General features: G+C 55.7%; 7 protein-coding genes across 7 annotated transcripts; 4 read left to right on the top strand and 3 right to left on the bottom strand.

Annotated features, from left to right (window-relative positions):
- Window positions 1–91: 91 nt before the first annotated feature.
- B0H18DRAFT_818538 (uncharacterized protein) lies at window positions 92–2,549 on the top strand (the record flags this gene model as incomplete). The annotated part of the gene is made up of 4 exons (XM_048039270.1): window positions 92–760; window positions 867–1,162; window positions 1,276–1,760; window positions 1,810–2,549. Coding segments are annotated over 4 exons (2,190 nt in total), but the record flags the coding sequence as incomplete, so codon positions are not given.
- Window positions 2,550–4,098: 1,549 nt separating this feature from the next.
- On the top strand, window positions 4,099–6,240 carry B0H18DRAFT_1113841 (uncharacterized protein; the record flags this gene model as incomplete). Its single annotated transcript, XM_048033029.1, has 8 exons — window positions 4,099–4,464; window positions 4,524–4,977; window positions 5,107–5,358; window positions 5,475–5,584; window positions 5,626–5,672; window positions 5,728–6,031; window positions 6,081–6,154; window positions 6,183–6,240. The coding sequence occupies 8 exons, from the start codon at window positions 4,099–4,101 to the stop codon at window positions 6,238–6,240; spliced, it is 1,665 nt and encodes a 554-aa protein (XP_047899820.1).
- A 185-nt stretch (window positions 6,241–6,425) lies between these two features.
- Window positions 6,426–10,243, bottom strand: B0H18DRAFT_950728 (uncharacterized protein; the record flags this gene model as incomplete). Its single annotated transcript, XM_048041970.1, has 12 exons — window positions 6,426–6,671; window positions 6,805–6,978; window positions 7,349–7,428; window positions 7,845–8,048; window positions 8,226–8,283; window positions 8,458–8,595; window positions 8,652–8,681; window positions 9,480–9,481; window positions 9,540–9,729; window positions 9,787–9,855; window positions 9,922–10,044; window positions 10,070–10,243. 12 exons carry the CDS (start codon window positions 10,241–10,243, stop codon window positions 6,426–6,428), a joined length of 1,488 nt encoding a protein of 495 aa, XP_047899819.1.
- Window positions 10,244–10,295: 52 nt separating this feature from the next.
- B0H18DRAFT_868441 (uncharacterized protein) lies at window positions 10,296–10,670 on the top strand (the record flags this gene model as incomplete). Its single annotated transcript, XM_048039941.1, has 1 exon — window positions 10,296–10,670. A coding segment is annotated over one exon (375 nt), but the record flags the coding sequence as incomplete, so codon positions are not given.
- A 2,693-nt stretch (window positions 10,671–13,363) lies between these two features.
- B0H18DRAFT_950727 (uncharacterized protein) lies at window positions 13,364–14,433 on the bottom strand (the record flags this gene model as incomplete). Its single annotated transcript, XM_048041969.1, has 5 exons — window positions 13,364–13,387; window positions 13,455–13,490; window positions 13,745–13,815; window positions 13,867–14,236; window positions 14,287–14,433. The coding sequence occupies 5 exons, from the start codon at window positions 14,431–14,433 to the stop codon at window positions 13,364–13,366; spliced, it is 648 nt and encodes a 215-aa protein (XP_047899817.1).
- Window positions 14,434–17,547: 3,114 nt separating this feature from the next.
- B0H18DRAFT_868244 (uncharacterized protein) lies at window positions 17,548–18,472 on the top strand (the record flags this gene model as incomplete). Its single annotated transcript, XM_048039928.1, has 3 exons — window positions 17,548–17,769; window positions 17,825–17,915; window positions 17,967–18,472. The coding sequence occupies 3 exons, from the start codon at window positions 17,548–17,550 to the stop codon at window positions 18,470–18,472; spliced, it is 819 nt and encodes a 272-aa protein (XP_047899816.1).
- A 452-nt stretch (window positions 18,473–18,924) lies between these two features.
- B0H18DRAFT_1113836 (uncharacterized protein) lies at window positions 18,925–20,025 on the bottom strand (the record flags this gene model as incomplete). The annotated part of the gene is made up of 2 exons (XM_048033028.1): window positions 18,925–19,489; window positions 19,550–20,025. The coding sequence occupies 2 exons, from the start codon at window positions 20,023–20,025 to the stop codon at window positions 18,925–18,927; spliced, it is 1,041 nt and encodes a 346-aa protein (XP_047899815.1).
- Between the last annotated feature and the right edge of the window lie 2,253 nt (window positions 20,026–22,278).

Genomic DNA, 22,278 nt, shown 5'->3' with positions numbered 1-22,278 from the left:
GTATCTGCCCGAGAATACCTACCTTGTTGGCGTCATCCCTGGACCCTCGAAGCCCTCTCTGGACGAGATCAATCACTTTCTGAGGCCGCTTGTGGACCAACTCCTAGATTTCTGGAACCCTGGCGTGTTCTTTGAGCGCACTGCGTTGTACGAGCGGGGTCGCCTTGTGCGCTGTGCCCTTGTCCCCCTGATATGCGACCTACCGGCTGCGCGGCAAGTTTCGGGGCATGGATCTGCAGCAGCCACATACTTCTGCAGTTTCTGCAAGCTCAAGATCGACGACATCGAAAACCTGAGCCCAGACAGTTGGCCTCTTCGCAATGCAGGCGAACATCGTGAGGCTGCGTCGCGATGGAAGACAGCCGCCACGCCTGAAGAAAGGTTCAGGGTTTTCGAGGAAACCGGCGTTCGATGGTCGGAGCTTCTACGCCTCCCCTATTGGGACCCTATCCTATTCACCGTCATCGATACGATGCACAACCAGTATCTTGGTTTGCTGAAGACTCACTGTCGCGACATATGGGGCATGAGTGTTGAGTCGGGCGACGGTGAAGGACACACGAGTCCCTCGCACAACATGCCGAAGAAACCCTCAGAGCGCGAGATGAGAGATGGGCTGTATTGCCTCTACAACGGGACCATGGCCGATCTTGGGTCGTGCAGCCGAGCTGTGTTGTGGCACCTTTGCTTCAGGTTGGGGCAGAAGCGCTCTCACAGCGCGAAGCGCATGTTGAAGACCCTGAAGACCTGGGTACAGTATGTCCATCGTATCTCGGGAACATCTTATTGAATGTGTCTCTTTCCAGCGTAGCCGGACGGGAAACGGTAATCCTAGCACGGGTATACAAAATGCTAACGACATGCAGCGCGCCAACGATGGGCCGGGCATGCTGGGGAAACTCATGAAGGGCGAAAGAGTCTTGGGCAGAGATGTCGAAGCCAAAGTCCTGGCTAGCAGTGCTTGCAAAGACGCCCTAATCGCTATGTGCCAAAGGCGCCAGCTGTCCGACTCTGGCTACAAGATTGAGCTGGCACAACGCCTCGTCGCATGGGTAAGCAGCCTCATGCATAGCTTCGGCAGAACTGAGTGTGCCGGGCTTAGAAAAGCAATGTGCCCTCGGACTCGTATCTTCCACCGCCAGCGGTTGGATCGCAGCCCCTTGTAAGCGCAGTTTCCTTTGCGTCCATGCTGGAGAGCAGACACTGAGACAGCCGTACACTGTAGCACCCAATACCTAACCTCCCTGATACCACTTCCACCAGGACAACGGGCAGCGCCGTCCTGGGGCGCGAGACTCTTGCCGAGATTCATGCGGACATGCTGCGGACGGAAGTGCCTTCTTGGGTGGACCCAGCCCCTAAAAACCTAGGGACGAAAGAGCGAGGGAAGCTGAGCGCCGATCAATGGTTTTCTGCCTGCACGATCAACTTCCCGTTCACCTTGATCCGGCTTTGGGCCGATAGCTCCAGCCGAAAGCAACAAATGCTCATGAACTATATGGATCTGGTCACGGCGGTAGTGGTCAGCAGCATGCTCGAGATCTCTGAAGACCACATACGATTATACGAGGCTTCAATCAACCGCTACTTGTCGTCTTTACAAACTCTATATCCGGAAGCAGATCTCCGTCCCAATCACCATTTGGCACTCCACGTACCGTACTTCCTGCGGTCTGGTGGGCCTGTACATGCGCAACGAACAAATTTTTCGGAGCGCACAAATTATCTGTTGCAAAGCGAGAACACCAGTGCTAAATTTGGTGAGTGCATCTTCCCATGGACGGCTACCAATTGAGCGCGAAACAACAGGGGAGATTGAGTTGACATACATGAAAACCACTTGCCGTGCGTCAAATCTCAGGGCCCTGCTCCAAGAGCCAGAGATACGCGGTACCGTAGAAGAGTTTGTGGACGCCTATGATGGCTTGTTTCATGCAAACAAAAGAGGCACGAAGTTCCGCGATTCAATGTTGGGGATGGGATCTCCCCGAGCCGAAGGAGTTCCTGGCAGGCGGATGAGAGTCGTCATGGTTGATGACAGGGCGTTTCGGGCATTGTTGGCGTTGCTGAATCAGGACGCCGGGAAGGACGTCTACGCCGATGCGCGCGATATCGGGTCAAATCGCCTACAGCTGTACAACCGGGTGGTTGACTGCGCCAGCGTGCATATATCCGGTGTCTCCTACAAACCTGACAGCCGATCATCGAAGGATAGCAACATCATTTTCCAGCTCAGCAGCGACAACCGTGTATCTTGCGCAGGTCGAATCAGGCAGATCTTCCAGCATACCAGGCGCGACTCGCGAAACGAGAAGACGACGGAGACATTTTTGGTTGTAGACCGCTTCGAAGAGCTTTCAACGGACGATATCAGATGGGACCACTACCGCACATTCCCTCACGTTGGAGGCCGCCTTTGTTACAACAAGATTAAGCCTGACGTCCTTGTGATTCGGCCGGCTCAAGTATTATCTCATTTTGCGAAGACATCGGTCTGTGTCCCGCGGATCTCGCACGAATGCGTTCACGTGTTGCCGTTGGATAGGGTGAGATAGCCATTATGCTTATTGTATCGTCTTTAGCCCTGACTGTTGCCACAATAACCTCAGCTCCTCAAACTAGCCACGCCGGCGAAGAGTGACGAGGAGATGACGATGCATGAGGAGCATGAGAGCGAAGAGGGTGAAGTGTATTTGAGAAGCTGGTTTGACTGAGAAGGGCCCGCGCACAGGTAGAAGGTTCAGCTCGAGGAAGGCTGGCATAATGAATCAATGACACTCGATGACTGCGCGCACAATTGAATAAACTAAGTGCTCGGCCGCATCGCGAGGAGAGTGCTCGCCGGAGCTGCCAGAAGTGTGCCTCCCTGTAACAAGACGACAGGGTTGTACAGCGAAGCCAGTGACAAAGATAGTCTTCCAAAACCAACAACAGACTCGGAAAGTAAGAGCGTAAAGGCTCCTAAAGGGCATCGCGACTCGGACATCCGACCGAGTACGTAGATCGTACGTAGATCATGAGTGCATCGCGGAGGACGCACGCAGCACGCAGCTGTTATGGCCTGGTAGGGCCTGGTGTGTCTTATCGATCGCGAAAAGTCTGGTGATTTATGTATGATATCTCCTAATTAGTCGCTCTCAGCACGCTCTCACTGCGGCGGCGCGTCGCACAGATTACATCGGTCTGTTACATCCTGGTTTCCCGACAAACAACATGCTCTACTGCCTGCTTTTTCGCCACCCCTCTGATTGGCACCAATCGCTGCTGGCTGGCTCAACTCCCCGTCATGTTTGTGATTCCCTCGGAACTGTGTTCCACTTGGTTTCCGCGACTACGTCGACGACTCAATCGAGCAGATAGCCGTTCAACATACTTGGTCATCGTGACCTGGCTGCATGCAACGCTAACCACAACCGACGCGCCCTAAGGAAATCTTTGTTTCCCGCGACATTCAGACTTCCCGTACCGATTTGTGACGCGGCTTGACCTTCAAAGTTTCACTACTCGATTGAGACTCCTAGTGTACTCCCCGTGTCGGTGCCCGAAGCCTATCATGATACTGTGCTTATGAAGGTAGAAACATGCTCAACACTACCAATGTTTCTCTCACTTCTTTTGTCTCGTTTTGGCAGGATATACACCGCCGTCGTCATCGAGCTCCATCGAGCGGACCCACAACCTTAACGACCGCTCTTAAACTCATCGTCAAGTTCTCATGCGACGGATTTTCGCATGCGTCGGCGGACAGCTGCTGTGCGGGCAACTGAGCGGACGAAAAGGTATGCACATTTCGCGGGCTAGAACAACTTCTAGTGACTGATCAGTAATGCAAACCAGCCTCTACGTTGAAGGCGGGCCCCTCAACTCACAGACGACCGAGAGCCAATGGGCGCATGAGCTAGTCGGAGGAGATTTTTGCGAGCGGCAGCGAGGGACTCGGAGGCGGGGAGTATTCTATGGTCGGTGAGAATGTAGCATTCTTTGTACCTTCATGGCGCTGATGCCGTATTACAACGGGCTAGATAAGCCGCTACTTCTTGTAGCTGAAGAGCAGTCTCGATCGTCGAAGCCACTGCAGAATGGTGCGTATAACTCCTCATGGCTCTCTTCGCTGCTGTGGATCTGAGACCGTCAGAAATGGACTTGGGAGATGCGTCCTCGGCGCGAAGTGTCTCGTCGTTATTGATACTAGTCATGCAGACCAGAATCGACGAGCTTCAGGCTGAGATCGCTTCTTTGCAGACATCCCTGGAACGCGAGCAACGCCTGCGTGCGCTTCACCAGCAGACTCTAGCGACGCAGAGTTACGCCATCCTCGAACTTCAAGAGCTCCTAGACGTCCATCGTCTTGACCCCAATGAGCAATCGCAGTCACTCCGGGATCTACCGGACTCATTACCGAGCACGCAGGCACTCTTAGACTCCGGTCTCGAAGTTCAAGGAGGCTGTCGAGAAGAACAACTGGTCTGCTGATCTCCGTGTTGCTCTGATCGGTTCTTGCACCAACTTGAACTCCTCGTAAGAGGACATGCCCCGCGCTGTTTGTATCGTCAAGCACGCTACTCCCGGTTCAGAGCAGGTTCGCGCGTCCATCGACTGCGACGGCTACATCGCCACGATCATCACGTCCACGCCGCGCGACCATCACCGAGTATGCTCACCATTCTGCCCTTTCCGACCTCCGCCGGCCAACCACGTCGCACAATACATTAGTCTTGTTCCATGTCCGAATCGTCAGACACGTCCATCACGTCTGCGTCCGCGTCCACGTCAACATCAATGTCCTCAGGCCCAAACTAGAGAAGCTCCTCCGCCACGACGCAGCACGACAGCTGGGTGCGCACCGCGCCCGTCTTCCGATTAGCCAGCGGTTGGAACGTGTCTCGGCGGCGCAGCACCATGTTCCCGACAAGCTGCGCGATGGAGCGCATCGCACCTTGCCGGGGGCAACGCCGCGCTCCATCTTCAGGTCTAGCAGTGCGCCGACCTCCGCTTCAATACGCTCACGGATCCCCCTTCGCGACACCAGGCGCACCTGCCATATGCCAATGCAAGCCACTGGAGCCCTGCGGCCGCGTGTGTGAAGGCACCTCGGGTCAATCGTAGGGTCGCCCGGCTTCACTGCCATCTGCACTTACGGCCCTTTCTCGCGAGGACGCCATTCTTCTCGCTGCGTACGCTTCGCGTTCCGAGGACCAGGACACTATCGACATGGTGCTGTCGGCACTCTCACCGTCACCACTCGCGCGCGTTTCGGTATCAAGTTGCTCGCCTTCAAGCCTTTCAACCCCGCTGGCAAGCGTGCGGAGATCACGTACCGTGAGGAGGCAGTTGGCCACCTCACGCGCCCCACCAAGGGTATGGCCGGTATCGCCATCGAGCTGAACGCGCAAGACCGAGGAGCAGAGAACAAGATCTAGGCCGATGTCGAAGAGTTTGCTGCGGGCGGTCTGCGTGCGCTTACGAGGAGGTAGACGGCGGCGGCTTCGAGCTCATTGGTCTCCTTCCTATCTGCGACCCTCCCAGTACGGACACCGAGCAGACGTTCGACGATGCCATACTTCTCGGCGTCAAGATCAAGATGGTCACCGGCGACCAGCTCACCATTGCTGGGACTTCGCCGAGATCTTCTCGTACGCCGTGGCCTACGGCTCGTACCTCACCTTGTCTACGTCCGTCCTCGCTGTTGTCCGCGCTTTATTTATACTGACATGCCTTCAACTACAGCATCACCCTTGTTACTATTTGCATCAAGTTCGGTGTTCTGTTCGAGGGCGGTGCTACGATTGCGACGAACCATAGCGATCGTATTTTGCACTCGGTGGTCTACCTCCAGGTTGCCACCATCTCGCAGGCGCTCATCTTCGTCACTCGGTCGCACAGCTTCTTCATGGAGCGTCCCTCGGCGGCTTTGTTCTGCGCATTCTGCATTGCGCAGCTCGTGCCGACGATCATTGCGGCGTACGCCGACTGGGGTTTCACTAGTACCCATGGTATCTCTGGTGGCTGGGTTGGCATCGTCTGGATCTGGGTAAGTCTCGCCACATCTGCTGCCGTTGACGTTCGCTCATTCTTCTAAGGACATCGTTTGGTTCGTCCCTCTGGACTGGATCAAGTTGACGATGAAGGCGACGATCGTCAAGTCTCCGCCAGCGTCGCGAGGGTGTGCTGACCGCGAGCAGCGGTGAGACCAACATCAGCATCTTGCGCAACCGCTCTGTCAAGCCGGAGGAGCTCTAGCGCTTTAGTAGTATCCGGGCCCAGCGTGCGGGTGCGACGCTCGCCCGCAACCCGTCGCGCGTCGCTGCATAGAGTGGCTGAGGTGTTCGTTCTCTTCTCTGCCTCCGCTCCCTTTACGTTTATCATGATCTACTCGTGTATAACCTGTTGTGCGCATGTCTACGCTAAGTACCGTTGCTGCGGGGTCATTGCGCATGCACCCAAGTCGGGATATGCACGAACTCCCTTTGCGAACGTGCTATGTAATGATGCTGCTCTGATAGTGCGTCTTCGAAGTTGGACTTCGGACCAGCTTTGGACTTGCGACCAGGTGCAGGAGAGATGCCCGCCGCAGACAGTGCCTCAGACATGTCTTGTAAGCGACTCTCGCGCCGCTCAATACTGGCGATCTGCCCCGTGAAGTTCGATTTGTTGGTCCGAGCAAAGCGGGTCTTTGAACGCCGATGGTGACTCTCGCCTATGCAGAAGAAGCATCAGTAATAGTGATCAAGAGTCCTCAGTGTCAAGTGCCTGTTCCTCGGTGACATGAGCTATGTCAGGTAGTCATTCTCGACAGAAACGCACCGCTTCTGTCTGTGTGGCACCAAGGCCCAAGTCTTCGACGTCATGGCTGCTATCCTCAGGTTTGGCCAGCTCTTCCATTCGCCGCCGCTTCAGGCTCCGCAGCCCCATTCCCGCAGCACGCTCGACCAGTTTCGGGGAGTGATGTGCAAAGAGCGTGCACGTCTGCTGGTGTCGCTGCAAACCACCATCATCAGCGAATTGTCGTCGACAGACACATACAGGGAGCGGATTCATGGCTGTGAGAAGGAGCTGGAGTCGTAGTGTGCTGGTTCAGTAGCAGTGAGATAGAGCACGATAGGTGGGAGTCAAAAATTCCCATCTGATGTACACCCAGTCGTGCAACGAACAAGTCACGAGGCACACATAAAGGAGACATGTTGAGTCTCGTCTGGCTGGGTCCTCGTTCATGTAGTCGTCGCCAAGTCGGGGGTGAAAAGACCGTTGAAGTGAGGCTCGAGCTCGGACAAGTTCTGAGAGAAGCAGTCAGCGTCACTACGAAAGAGACATTGAGCCGGCACTCGGAGGCACTGTCTGAGACGCTTACCTTCGCCGTCGTGGTTGCAAGGAAGCCGTAGACTTCCATGTTCGTGTTCACCTCACGCGTGAGATCCTTCGACCACTGACCTGGGCCTCAATCAAGCGGTCACAGTGGACGGTGGTAGGAAACGCGGCCGCGTGTCCATGCCCGCCGACACGAATCGCATAATAGCCATCTATGCGGGGACATATGGGATCGAGCCGGGGCCGAGGTATTCGCGTACGCTTAGAGGGCATCACCTGAGCGGTAGCATCTGGCACGCAACTCGCTGCGGAGAGGATGAGCGGAGCAACGCGTAGCCGTGTCACAAACACGTACGTCAGGGACCAGTCACTGTACTCCGGTGGTAGTGTCTTGTCGTCTTCGGAGCGTAGAGCGGGGGCAACCGGTAGTGACCGCGAAGATTGAGGATGTGACAGCCAAGATCAAGGAGCTCGTGGTCGTCCAGATGCAGTCGATGGACTCCTGACGTCGACTCGGGAATCCAGTCCGGCGAGCTTACTGTCGGTCAGAAATCTATTCGACGCGGAGGCAGCTGCTTTCGTGCGGGTGGTGGCAGTTGATGTGGTGACCCGCGTGAGGACGACTGGTTTTGCGTTCTCCGGGGCAGTCGCAGTGGTCGGCGGGGGTTTCGCTCGGGTAGTAGCGCACATGGGCCGGTTGACTGCATTCTCGTCCCTGTAGACGGTCAGACGGGTCGCCCGCGCTACACGCCGGGATTGTATGTTGGATGTCATGCGAATGATGTAGTCTGCTCCAGGCTGGATGGATGAAAGTGGAATGAGTAGGTTTCGGTACGAGGTCATCATTAAGAAGAGCTCAAATATGATCATCACCGCGCGGGCGCCACTACGCGTCGTTCATGGAGATGCGTCAACCCCACCTGCCTCGGGCTCATCCGCGCCGGTAAGAGGTTCTCCGCTTGGTATCGACTCGCCAGCCTGAAATTGACACGGAGGTCCACCCGCCCTGGGCGGCAGAGCGCGGGATCAGGGCCTTGTACGCTGTTCGTGATCGCAAACAGGATACGGCACTCCTGCGCACCGATGCCGTCGAGCACACCAAGGAGACCGGAAAGGGTGGTGTGAGAGCCGGCATCGACTCCCTGTGCTTACTGCTGGCTCCCGCTGCTTCTCCGGCGTGTGCTCGTTGTCGTCGCCGTAGCCCTCCGGACGCCTGGCGTTCAGCCCAAGCTCCCCTGTGATGCCCTGAATGATGGACGTCTTCAAGTTCCCCGAACAGGGCGCGCCGCACTGATGCGCCGACGTGTCATGGGCGGTAAGTTAGACGATTCCAGCTATAGACGTACGAGGAGGTAGCCGCGCAGGAAAGGGATCCCCTATCAGGATACCGTGTGCGGCTGCCGACGAAGTCGTGCGCATCGTTCAGAAGCAATTCCTTGCTGCCCAGTTCGAGCTGAGAGGGATGTGAGTTCCTCCATGCCTGTAATTGTGGTCGCACAATCAGTTCCTATGGCCTAATACAAAGAATTACATAAGGAACACACATATCTGTGGTGTTTTTCGATAAAACTTTCTTTTCGGCAGCCTTTTACGCCTCGCGTGCTTCGTCGAGTAGGCTTTGCAGTATGCTTCCGCCCCGCGAGAGTATTCTACGCATATCAACCAGTACGCCGTACGTTGGCTGCTCGTTGTTGACGCCGACTCAACGTATTCGCAGACACTCCTTGATCACCCAGCGGCCGCCCACCTCTCTTCCCTCGAGGGCTGACTAGGGCGGCGGTAGACTAGTCGCGTAGTGGCGTCTGCATCAGCTGTTGTAGTACATTCACGCCTCGAGCGCCCCGCCGACGACGAAGAGCCTGAACCAGTTCATCGGAGCAGAGATCGAGATCCTAGTGTTCACACGAGAGATTGGAAGTCCCCTGAAAGAGCTTGAAGCGATGGAGGCTGTTGTACTTATGTAGTGGTGTTCATGGTCGTGGCGTGCAAATTAAAGGATTGAAAGTCGAGGTCTCACGATCTCAACGTTCAGCGCTTGATTTCATCTGATCGTGTGCGACAGGCGCTATATGTATGACAGTATTTATCGTTGGAAATTTCCGTAGTCCAAACGCCAAAGTCCCAAGTCCTAAGTACCTTGTCCGGCCGAGATCCCGGCCCGATACAGTACTGACATCTTTAAATAGTATTAACACATTCAATAGTGTTAAATCGGATTTCCAAAAGCCACGCACCTCTCTTAAAGATCTTGAAGAACCAACTTTGTCTCCTCTGGGTCTGTCTCTCAACACCGGTACCATCGTCGCTCGCAGGCGATAGTACGTAGCAAATCATTGCGTCGCCTACTAGCATCTTACCAGGGGTATAGGCGTTCAGCTGTGTGCACTGCTCGCCGGCCCCGGGCCCGGAACGCAATCGTGCACGCTGTCTTACGTGGTGAGGCGAGCCTCCCAGATGTAGTCAGCAGATTATGCAGTTGACTTTGAAACCGAGGTTGTACATGGTTTTATCGACCGCCTTCTCGTCACTTCTCAGTCCGCCCGTTGTCAACTTGTGTACACCCCGCCTGATGAATCACAGTCACCAGCAAACCAGTCTCGACCGAGATCCACGTACCGCCGGTTTGTGTGCACCCCCGTAGCGCGTCACATCGCGAACAATCAGGGCCAAGTCTTCCGCATCCTCGACCACGTAGACATGTCCGAGGATCTTGAGGTACGAGAATTCGGTTGCGAAGCTCTGCGACCATGTTGATGTCGCTCACGAGCTTGCCCAACTGTTGGCGCCTGTCATCCGGCTGGTTGCTGGTGAGCTGCTTCTCCCTTGCCTGTTGTCTCGACGTCCTCATGTGGGTGTAGGCGTCTTTCGTCGAATTTTCCCCCAGCTCCACGAGTATTACGCACAAACTCTTGACTACGCACTTCGCGGCGATGCACATATAGAGGCTCTTTTCCATCCCTTCGCGTCCTTTGCTCTCAACGTTTGGAGACGTAGTCTGTGAAAGACACCTCGATTGTACCAATCTGGGCCCCGGGCTCTGTTGCATTGTCCCATTCGGACAGTTTGACCCGGCGGCGGATTGTCGCGTTGGCCTTGCAGATCTGGATTGCGAGGTTGAGGTCGGTCCTGGCGTGCCCCTACTGATACCATCAGCCGCGTTCACTCACTACAACACCCCTCTGGTGACAGAAGGGGCACGGCGTGGCTCCGCTGTCTTTTGGACCGGCGGCACCATGTTTCAATACCGGGAGCTCGATGGACGCATGGTGTCAGAGCTCACATCAGCTGAGAGGGATCAGTACCATCTAGGCCGTGTTTCCCGCATCGCAGCTGGGATCGCACGTTTTCCCGAGCGTAATATCTGACCCCCGGGCCGCTGGGCCTGTACGTACTCTGAAGTAGTTCCCCTGCAGATATTTATCCCCCCTGGATCTTTAATGGCACGGGATACAAGTCGTGATGTCTGGCGACGTCCGAAGACTGCGTGTCTATACAATACCTCATGCGACGGAACATGGACCAGTTCAGTGCACAACTTAAGCTTGCGTACGGCGTCGGAAATGCTGCCAGTGCTGTCCGAGTCAAACATCTCCTCATACCGACACTTTCGGCGTGTCTTCTATCCTCACGTCTACCTCTTGCGGTGGCTGGAAGTCGCCGCTTGCCGTTGTGTGCCCCCCTTCCTCTGTGCTGTAGCGCTTGTCTGTGTCAGCGAACTGGTCTGTGTCCTACAGCTTCATGCAAGTCGGACACGATCCGCATGCCTATAACATCCCCCAGATGAATTGTTCAGGCAGAAACAAACACACGCAGTACACTGCAGTCTTTACACGGAAAGTAGAAGAACGCTGGGCCCGCTTTCTGCAAGGCTGACCAATAGGACGCGTACCTTCAGCGGGCACTGTCGTCGTTCAAGCTGTTCATCGCTGGCGTGACCGACAGCCTGCAGATCTGCTAAGTAGTCCTGTCGATCCAGGCGTCGAAAGGCGACACGTATGGTCCTGCGAGTGTTGCCTGACATGATTACTTGGTCTCTCGAGCTCGTAGCCTCTGCCAGTAGTCATTTGTTGTCTGCGCTTGGGGATCGAAACATCATATGCGGGTGTGGAGGCGGATCATGATCTGTCAGGCCTCCAGTAAGGTGGCGTTTGAATTGAAGAGGCTAAGATGCAGGGATGAACTTGAATACACACGCGACGCGCCCGTCCGGTCGCGCTGGATGCGTCTCGCGCGACGCATTTCTCCACGTGATCGAGTGAGAACATTTAGCGCTCAGCTGAGTCAGCCCTCGAGGAGGAGGAGGAGGAGCATCGACGGCAGTGTACGCCGCGTTCCCGCGAGCTCCTGCACCTGCAGGCGTTTGGACGACATCACCGTCCGCGCCCATCGTGCCCTCGCGGTGCTTGTGCAGACGGTCGGGAGGGGCCTCTTCCAGTCAATCGTCTTAGCACCTACCACTCGGCCTGCAGGATCTCGAACTCATTGAAGCGCAGTACGGGAAGTTCGTCGCGCTCGGCGGATCAATCTCCTCCACCTTCACCGTGATGGGCAACATGCACACGATCCCGACGCGCTGCAGCTTCGCCAGCGACACGATGCCAGTGCGTGCGGATAGGAATCGGCCAATGATGCTTCACGCACAGGAACAGTGTCTCGGGAAGCAGCTTGAAGCACGAGTGAACTTAGATGAGCCAGTCCGCCAGGATGCCCCGCATCTTCTACGCCAAGTCCTTCTGGTTCTCCCAGTACCGAGGGTTCGGCATCGTGACTTACTCGGCGTTCTTCAGGTAGTCGAAGATTTCGACGACGTACTCGTTTACCATCAGCGGGTCGTCCGTGTCGTCGGCATCGAGGTCAACCCAACCCACAGGTCACCATTCGGATCTGCCTCCCATACGTCGTCGTAGACGACGACGCCTTCTACTTCCGCGACAGCTGCTTCCTCTGGCAGGTCGGACGATGTTCTCCGCTTCTTGAACGCGCGCCGCCTCCTCATCCTCTTCGAGCTGCTCTTGTCTTATGACAGGTCGATCGGGCGAGCACCGCGGTGTCCACGAGGGAATGGCAGATGGTGTAGCTGCCGCAGAGACGCGAGCGGCCACGAATCGTTCAGGGACGGGGTTGACGGCCATCGCATCATCTTCAAGCACGTCCTCCACTTCCTCCACCTCCTCCTCCACCTCCTCTAACGCATGTACAGGCTGCGGCAGTTCTGCTGGTTGTGGAAATCGAGTTGCTCGTGTCCGCCGTGTGTACGCCGTTGATGTGCCCGTTGACGCATCTCCATGAACGACGCGTAGTGGCGCCCGCGCGGTGATGATCATATTTGAGCTCTTCTTAATGATGACCTCGTACCGAAACCTACTCATTCCACTTTTATCCATCCAGCCTGGAGCAGACTACATCATTCGCATGACATCCAACATACTATCCCGGCGTGTAGCGCGGGCGACCCGTCTGACCGTCTACAGGGACGAATGCAGTCAACCGGCCCATGTGCACTACTACCCGAGCGAAACCCCCGCCGACCACTGCGACTGCCCCGGAGAACGCAAAACCAGTCGTCCTCACGCGGGTCACCACATCAACTGCCACCACCCGCACGAAAGCAGCTGCCTCCGCGTCGAATAGACTTCTGACCGACAGTAAGCTCGCCGGACTGGATTCCCGAGACTCGCTATCACCTGGTCACGTGGAAAAACGCGTCGCGAGAGGCGCAAAGCGCCGGCGGCATACAGTCTACAGCGTGCCGCGTCTTGCAGCAGCATCCGACTCGAGTCCTTCGCAGCCGCTGAAGTTCGCCCGTCGGTGGTAGCCATCGCGCGCGCGCAGCATCCCACAAGTCCCGGGGCTGTGACACAGAGGCCACGCGAAAGAAGAGATGTTGTGTTTGAGGCTTTCGGCAGTGAAAGAGCCGTACGGATGGTAAGTCGACGTCTGCGAAGCGATCCTACTGGAACTCAACTGCACAGTGATCGCGGGGACGGGCGCCGGGACTGGCAAGACGGCGTTATTCGCTATGCCCCTGCTGATGGACGCGCCCATGCATCCTCTTGACTCACATGTTGTCTCTGCTACTGCCCTATTGTATTGCATGTACATACACAGTGGCATCGATAGTCAATAGTGAATACACCAATTGTACATACCCTCGGAGCGAACACAGCGAAGGTGACGCTGCCCAGCTGTGGATAATGTACATTAATGTACATGACATGGTCAACATACGATGCAACTGACTCGGAAACCTTCTATGTTCACATACCTATTCAGGCACGCGCTGGCAACATTGCCAGGGGAGGGCTCATGACAAAGCTTTTCAAGACACTGCCAACTTCCTTGCGGACAAAAAGTTGGATGGGCCAGAAACCTCTAGTCTACGAGGCAATTGAATGAGGGATGCTGCTAAGAAGGGCATGAGTTTGGTCAGGGTGCTTACAGTGTACGCGGGTCGCACAATGTAGACCTCCTTGGCACCTTCAAATCGAGAAGGGTGTGCAGCTAAGTAGCCTGTGCATCCGTCAGACATGGCTCGATGAAGATGAAAGGAATGGCTCTCACTGATGGCACTGGCGCTCACATTATCCCAGAGCATGTCGCCAGCGTCCTTCTCCTTGTCTATGGGAACATCATGATGCACCACCATCGTAGGGCTGACATTCATGACATCTCCACCATCGCTAGCCTCGACATCATCTCGCGCATTCTCAGTGTCCACATCCACACTGGCCACGCCGGTTCGATCGTCGGAGAGCTGTGCCACAAATTCAGATAGTGGGATAAGGCACCCCTGGGCATCTTCTCGCGCCTGACAGACGACGTCTTCATCTTCGCCACCATCTGGATCGTTGAACGGCAGGGCCTTGAAGCCCTCGGTGATCTCAGTCCATATGATGAGATACGTTCGGCTGCCGTCCATCATAGTCCGGCGCTGTATGCTTGTGAGATGTGTCAGTGCGTCAGAGTTCGCAAGCCACTCACAATCTGGCCGATGACCTCGAGATGACAGCCATCTCCAGGCAAATTCGAAGCGTTCAGTATTTTAGACGACAGGACGACCCTCTCGTTGCTCAGGTCGAACTCGTGCACGGCAGTGTTAGAACGAAGAAAGACGATTTGCGGAGTCATATCAGTTCAGTGGGCGAGTATTGAAAGTGGAGATGAAAGGAAGTGAACGTACGATTGATGCACTGCGGGGCGGTATATATACAAGGTCTTGCATTATCCAGTCACGACGAACCGGGCCAAGGCACAGGACAATGGACCACTGGAGGTAAACGGTTACGGTTACCCGCTAGTCGCCGCCTAGCATCCCCAGAACGCCTCGACCAGCTCATATCAAACCCATGCGACAGCCTTCGCAGTCTTTTGATGCCCCACGCGACATATTCTGCATAAAGGGGCTGTGGGAACGGTATTCGAAGGTGCGACAGGGCGTACAAGTGGATCTTTTGTCCGAGCCTGAAGCTGAAGCGTTTACCAGCCGACGCATTGTCTAAAAGGCTGTTGCCCTTTGTTCGCCTGGTCTGGGTCGCCATTGAGCGCGCTTGCGTATCCTGGACCATTGTGCTTTGACATGCTCATAGGGCAAGAATCGGCCTGCCTAGGCCAGATGTCGAGGGCACATAAGCTACGGTCCGACGTCGACAGTGAGAATCGCGTTTCATCGACAGCCACTACTTAGCCATGTCGAACAGCCGCTTCGCGTGCAGGCTCTCTGGTCGCCCACTTGGTAGAAGGTTGGAGTTCGCACATTCCCTCGAAGGGACACTTTCGCGGTAAGCTTGAGCATCGATCTTGATCATGAGGCTCGGGCGACGCAACTTACAATATCTCTCCCGCGTTACCGCGTATGGCTTTGAAGCGCGGTGCCTGGACACGCGCCATTGGCATTTGTCCGTTTGGGCAGTCCGTTCCCGGACACACCGCTGGCAGAGTGAGGGCCATTGTTCCACTGACGGCGACAACATGGCTCACACCAGAAATCGGGTCAATTGTCTTCCAGGCGGTCCGAAGGCGTTCCACGAACCGCGCCCACTGCTGCGGCCCCCCAGTCAGGCCTCGCACCCCCATCGCAGAAGGATACCATCTCGGGTATATTCACTGACCCGTCTGGGCATGAAAGGGTGGAGATTCGCTGGTATGGACGAGTTATACATGGGTTACGCGATGGCTGAACCTGGTGAATGCCTCTTAGTAGTGGCTGCGGCGCTGTAAGCCATCCTTCCGGGGCAATCGGATCTACAACAGGCCAAGAAAGCAAGCAACTCTCGACGAACGCCGACCGTTTGGGGGCTCTGCGTGATAGGGTAGCTGCGTGGGCTGACAGCATCGCGACTTTTAACGGGGAATCTCAGGGAATTCCTGCTAAAGGGTCAGTATACGACCTCACACGCCATGTGTTGCTCAGTTTACTCATGAATCGTACTCTTCTTCTTAGTTCTCAAGGCTACGGCTGGGACCCAGAATCGGCAGTCCTCCATGCGCTGTCAACTGTCCAGTTGCCCGATGGATGTGAACGTGCCACGCCTTGCGCGGCGCAGTGCAATGCCCTTATATCTACCGGCAGGCAAGCTCATGCAATTGAGCAACGCCGATCAGCGAGGTGCAGGCAGAATGGAGACCGTAGAAGCAAGTCGTCGCTGAGGAAGACCCGCGATGACCATGTAAGCCAAGCGGTACATCAGCGCTGCTGCAACTTGACACTCACAAACACATTCTCTGTGTATTGTAGGTCGCTCCAATTGCCGCTCCGGGTCAAGCGAACGTTGAAGCCGAGCTCGCCACGATTCCTCGGAGCCTCACCGGGGCGAAAGCCGGCAAATCTATCACCATCACCGTCACGATCACGGTCACCACCAGAGCCAGAACTACCACCACAACTGAGACGAGGACCACAACGAGGGCTGCAATGACAGCGTGAGTGGCAACGAGGGGATGGAATGCAACAGTAATGCAAGGGATGCAGTGGCGGCGGCCGCGGCACATGCGTGCCCGTATACCTCAGTCTTCGTACACCACAGCACACCTTTGGCTTGTCAGAAGTGCCTTTCCGTGTGTGATGACTCAAGTACTCATGGTTTGCACAAGTCTCCGTAGCAGACCTAAGAAGCCGGCAAGCGCCTTTTAAGGAATGCACCTGTGCCATAAACTGCGGTCTGGCTCGCCTCGAGGCCGCTCGCCGTGGGCCTGGGAGAATCTCGCGGCGCTCAAGGGGACTTGATATTGTATGGCCGGAAACCCGAACATAAAGTCAAGATTTATGTTTCAATATGGGCTTGTCTTATTATCAATGGCCCAAATGAAGCTTATGCGCCGGTCTGAAATCGGTCAACTGAATTGATTTTCCGCTTTAGGGCTATCAAAGATCCTGAATCGTACATGTTGCATTTAGTTTCGCATATGCGGCGACCTCAAACTACGTCCCATTGGCACGATGTAGGAATGAGTTTGAGGCGAATTTAAGGGGATTTGAGAACGAGATTAGGCGCGCTCAAGCTTGTACCCATTGCGCTTTACGTGAAATTGTACTTAATTAACGTGGAGAAAGCTCGCCGGGTCTGTTCGGAGAATCATTGCTCTGCCCAAGCTCTGCCTCGCGTTCTATCGCGCTCCCTGCTCCCATGTGATGTCGTCGATTCAGCAACATGAGCTGCCCCACTGGCAGGTAAGCCCAGTTTCCACCCGACTGTACGTGGGCCCTCTCCAGGCCTGATTCAAATACGAAGGATCCAATTCTCGCGCAGGGCCGGGCGTCGTTTCAGGAGAGGCTGGAGCTTGTGTGGGATGATGAAGCTGCGGGCGACGGGGCAATGGGCCCACAGTCTTCTGCCAGTCAGGTGTTGGCCCTGGAACAGGCCCCTTTTGGAGGCGCAGCTGTGGATGGGTGAGTACTTGATCAAGCCTTACGATCAAGTCCCACTGAAATAAGGCTCGGCGTGATAGCGCTACGCTTTCGTCAGCAGGCCCTGTGCGTTCGGATAGGAAACACGCCCGCAAAGCCCGCCGTCAGGGCATTCGCAGCAGCACCCGTGCAACAGAGTTCTTCGCAAAGCAGGATGCACTGGCTTCTCAAACTGCCGCACCGAGTCGTGCGCTCGCGGACATGCCGCTGTCGGGCGGCTTCACCGGCCACCGAAAGGTACATCGCCCTGCGGCTGGGCAAGTGGAGGATCCTCTCATGATTCGCCAAGACGGCGGGTGCGTGTTTGTTTCTCGGCGCTGTGTCCCGTATTCGGGCTAATGGACGCGGATGCTGGCAGAAGGGCTGCCGAGGTCATAGATCGCTCCGGCCGCTTGGTCGTGTATCGGGCATGGCAAGGCTCCGCAACCCAGAAAGCCAACAGTGTTCTTATGGCGGCAGCGGAATATTTGAGGAAGACTGGCATCAACCCGACATACACTGCGTCCAAACGCGGCACGTTTGCGCAATACTATTTCACACTCCATAAGGACAATCAGCCGGTGCGCGCATTCAGAAATCTATCTTTGTCATATTTATCGTTACAACCTTTCGCAGAGGCCACGGCTCTCAAAGTACCTCTGCGACCATGTTGATGTCGCTCACGAGCTTGCCCAACTGTTGGCGCCTGTCATCCGGCTGGTTGCTGGTGAGCTGCTTCTCCCTTGCCTGTTGTCTCGACGTCCTCATGTGGGTGTAGGCGTCTTTCGTCGAATTTTCCCCCAGCTCCACGAGTATTACGCACAAACTCTTGACTACGCACTTCGCGGCGATGCACATATAGAGGCTCTTTTCCATCCCTTCGCGTCCTTTGCTCTCAACGTTGGAGACGTAGTCTGTGAAAGACACCTCGATTGTACCAATCTGGGCCCCGGGCTCTGTTGCATTGTCCCATTCGGACAGTTTGACCCGGCGGCGGATTGTCGCGTTGGCCTTGCAGATCTGGATTGCGAGGTCGAGGTCGGTCCTGGCGTGCCCCTACTGATACCATCAGCCGCGTTCACTCACTATAACACTCCTCTGGTGACAGAAGGGGCACGGCGTGGCTCCGCTGTCTTTTGGACCGGCGGCACCATGTTTCAATACCGGGAGCTCGATGGACGCATGGTGTCAGAGCTCACATCAGCTGAGAGGGATCAGTACCATCTAGGCCGTGTTTCCCGCATCGCAGCTGGGATCGCACGTTTTCCCGAGCGTAATATCTGACCCCGCTGGGCCTGTACGTACTCTGAAGTAGTCTCCCCGCAGATACCTATACCCTGTCTCTTATAACAAGGGCTACAAGTCGCAATCATAATATACGGCGACGCCCGAAGGGCGTCGGAATTGTTGCTATCCGAGTCGAACATTTGCTCAAACCGACACCCTCGACGTACATTCATCAAAAGCTTTCCTACAGGCCAACGCGACCTAAGCCCACCGGGGTCCGTGACGAGACAATTGAGTACTATGACTTGCGAGGCGACAAGCTTTGTACCCGCGGACACCGGCCCCGCATGGAGAACATCGTCCGTCTCCGAGTCGGAAGCCAGCAGGATTAAGCTCAAGCGCAGAGTCGACAATCTGAATATCAACCAACGCAAAATGCGGCCCTAGGTACGCACGGTCGCGTCAGCGCGTGCATATGGACTCAGTGCTATCCAACATACCTTGACAATTCAAACCACAACTCCCTCAGGCCAAGCTTCGCCCTTCAATCTGCCATAGCCTTTGGCAATGATAATCAACGCAGATTGCGGCGTCGGTTGCTCTATGAGCAGCGCTCCCGACGCAATGCGGCGTGTCTCATCTAAACCAGCTTGCATCGCCTCTAGCGCGCGAGAAACGGATTGGATGTAGGTGAGGGACAGCTTCTTGTAGTCGCTGACACTATTCAGGACCACTGCGTCGCGGTCAAAGTGGTTGAGCTGTTCCCGGTTGCCTCCAAGGTAGGTCCATAAACTGTACAGTACGTCCTCTCTCGCATGACGGATGGCTAAACCTTCCAGGGCACTTGCTTCACCAATCGCCAGCAGACGGGCATCCAGCGCCTCTAGGCTCGCGAAGGCGGTTTCTGCAGATAGAACCAACGAACGCAGGACCCCTTCTATCGTGGTCAGGGCATATTCGTACGCGCGCGTCGTCCTGTCGTCATTTGTCGGCGACTGATGGTACGTAGCTGAGTTGGAGTCGTGGAGGGACGGGGACAGTAGCCGCCGCGCGGAGTCAAGCGTTACCGCAACACTGGCGCCAGCCTATGGGTTAGAACTGAATGGGATTTCTAGGCAAAATCGAACCACTCACCGATCGCCGCCGCTTTGCAGTCGAGCAGACAACTGTTGAAGGGCGCGAATCGTGTCCCTCGCGTCGTCGGCAAACTTCAGTAGCAGAAATTGCATTTCTTCACGATGTTCGAGCGAGCTGCTCTCGATTAGCGAGATCAAGTCTTCAGCAGCGATGCGAGCCTCAGCCAACTTGAGCACCAACGAGGACGTTGTACCGACATCCCCGAGGGTGTCGCCCATGCCCGACCTCTGCGAGTCGAGAAGGAAGGTCAACGCAGCCCGGAGATCTGGCGCGTGTTGGCTGAAGATGGGTACGAGGGCGGCTTGGACACGAGTCGACACCTCGCGGATGTATTCCGACGGCATCTTCATCGTGTGTTTGGTGAGCTTCCCGAGGTCCGGGCTGGCCCGGGTCCAGGTCGACGTGAAGGCTACGGCAGCGACAAGAACCAACAGTCCCTCTAACAACGTATGGACAGTGCGGATGAGGCGCATGTTGACGGACTCGGATGTCGATGAGGGGCGGATGACAATATTGCCCAAAGACCTCAGGGTTGAAACTCTGAAATACGGGACCGAACAATGGCACGTCGGCCGTGTACATGTAACAGAGCTCCCAATGTTCGAACAATGCATGAGATTCGCGCAGTAACTGATCATCCGATGAACGATCGGATGATCGCAGGATGCATAGCTGCGTCGATTGCGCTGCTTGTAGCCGCGCGGGGCAATCCTTAGTACCTCTGTCACGCGTGGCGAGCCTCATGGCGCGCAAACGTGAGGACTATATGGAATCCCCTCCTCCTCCTCCTCCTCTGCAACGTCTCCTCCTGGATCCAGAGAGCCACTGACAGAAGGCTACCCATGCCGACGTACAAGGCGGTGCAAGGGTTGTTCCTGAAGCCCTAAGAAACGGTTATTAGAGCACTTGCCTCAAAAGATAAGTCAACATGTCCGGAATGAGAAATTATACCATCGAAGATCGGGAAACGTCCGACGGGCCCTGTATCTTTTCACGAGTGAGTCGGAATGGGCTGTATTATTGTCCCAGCATTGTCTCCGACGCGGTCTCTTATTATTGTCCCAGCATTGTCTCCGACGCGGTCTCTTATTATTGTCCCAGCATTGTCTCCGACGCGGTCTCTTCGTTCTGCATCTGCATGCGGCCATCAATAGAGATGGCTTCGCTTTTGTGTTCACAAACAATGCAAGCGGACGTTCGCTTTAAGCGCCCCAACGCCGCAGGATGGGTCTGTTCAGCTTCTTTGCCCGTCCGCACCTGCGCGGAATGTCGTATTCACCTGTGTTCAGCTTCACTGGCCACTCCTCTTCCATCAATGTTCTGTCCTTTTCGCCAAGGGGCGATTATCTGGCCAGCGGCGGAGACGACCATATCCTCTTCGTCGTAAGCTGTCACTCCGGGACAGAAGTACGAAAGCTGGTCGGCACCTCCCCTATAACTTCAATCTGCTGGCACCCCAAACACACGGCCAAGTTATTCGTGGGGTACGCGGAGGGAAAACTCGTAGTATTGGACGTTTCTGCGGTGCGTCTTTTGCGTCTAAAAGCAGCCCTAAATCATGCTGAGCTGATGGCTCGAGGGCAGGAGATTCCTCAAGGCGCAGCGATTCCTCTGCAATCCCAGGCTGCGGTGAGGGACATAACGTTCGATGTGCACCACGACTACTTGGCAGCATGTGCGGGACACCAAATCATAATCTGGAACGAGTTGACCCCGCGTACGCCGCCCCGGCTGTTCCGCGACCATGCGATCTAACAAACACAACTTGAAGGCCGCTGGCGATTTCTGTGCCGCATACCATCGCCAAATCAAGTTGAAGTCGACCTTCAGAGGCAGGGCGACATCATCGCCGGCGGCGGCGCTGGGTTGGAATCGATACCGCAGGATCCTGTGAACCCTTACTCTGTCCATTTCAGCGGGCAGGAGGGCTCTTTGATAGTGGCCTATGCGGAGTATGGCATAATGTGCGTAAGCATGATCGCTTGTGAAATCAACGCGCTGAATTTCGCCCACCGCCCAGCTGTTGGGATGTCAAGTCCACGTCCATTATGTGGAGGATGAAATTACGTCGAGGTTGCGCGTAAGTACAACACCGTATAAGACTGCTTTGGCTGGAATCATAACCGGCCAAGCAGTGGTCGAGCTTCCCTGTCTCAGGACGGTCGACACATGGCCGTTTGCAATGCATATGGTGGATTTGAATTGTACGACATCCGCGCACGCCGGCTTCTGCGTAATTTCAAGGCTAGCGATGCACCGCCCGCGCTCCCTGCGATTTTCGTGCACGATGATCTGGGTCTTCTCACCGGCGGCCTAAATGGTCGGGTGAGTATTTTCGACGCCGGCACAACCCTGGAAATGCAGAGGGTGCTGCACGGTGCGCCATTCTCACTCCCTTTATCGTTGTGGAGCGCTCGAGCATAACTTATCCCTCATGTGCCACAGGGGATGATGGAGTGCTTGCATTGGTAGGCTTCACAGATTGACAGGATATACGACGCAGCTTACCCTTACCAACCACCAACTGCTTTCATAGGCATATTACAGCGGCTCGCACAGGTTGATAGCGACTGGCTCTGTGTCCAAAGTCATCAAATTCTGGCAGGCTCCACTGCCTGGTGCGTGATGCCTTCTTTTGGTGGCAACGATCTCGGTTCGGCCCAATTGACCGCAGTGCTTAGTGCGCAACACATATGCCGTTGAGCAGCCTGTCGAACGTGCGTCGC

This window comes from Fomitopsis serialis (assembly GCF_022376445.1).
Source record: "Fomitopsis serialis strain Sig1Antser10 chromosome Unknown B0H18scaffold_3, whole genome shotgun sequence".
Lineage (NCBI taxonomy): Eukaryota > Fungi > Basidiomycota > Agaricomycetes > Polyporales > Fomitopsidaceae > Fomitopsis > Fomitopsis serialis.
Note: the sequence above shows the minus strand (reverse complement) of the source record. Positions and strands in the feature narration are given on the sequence as shown.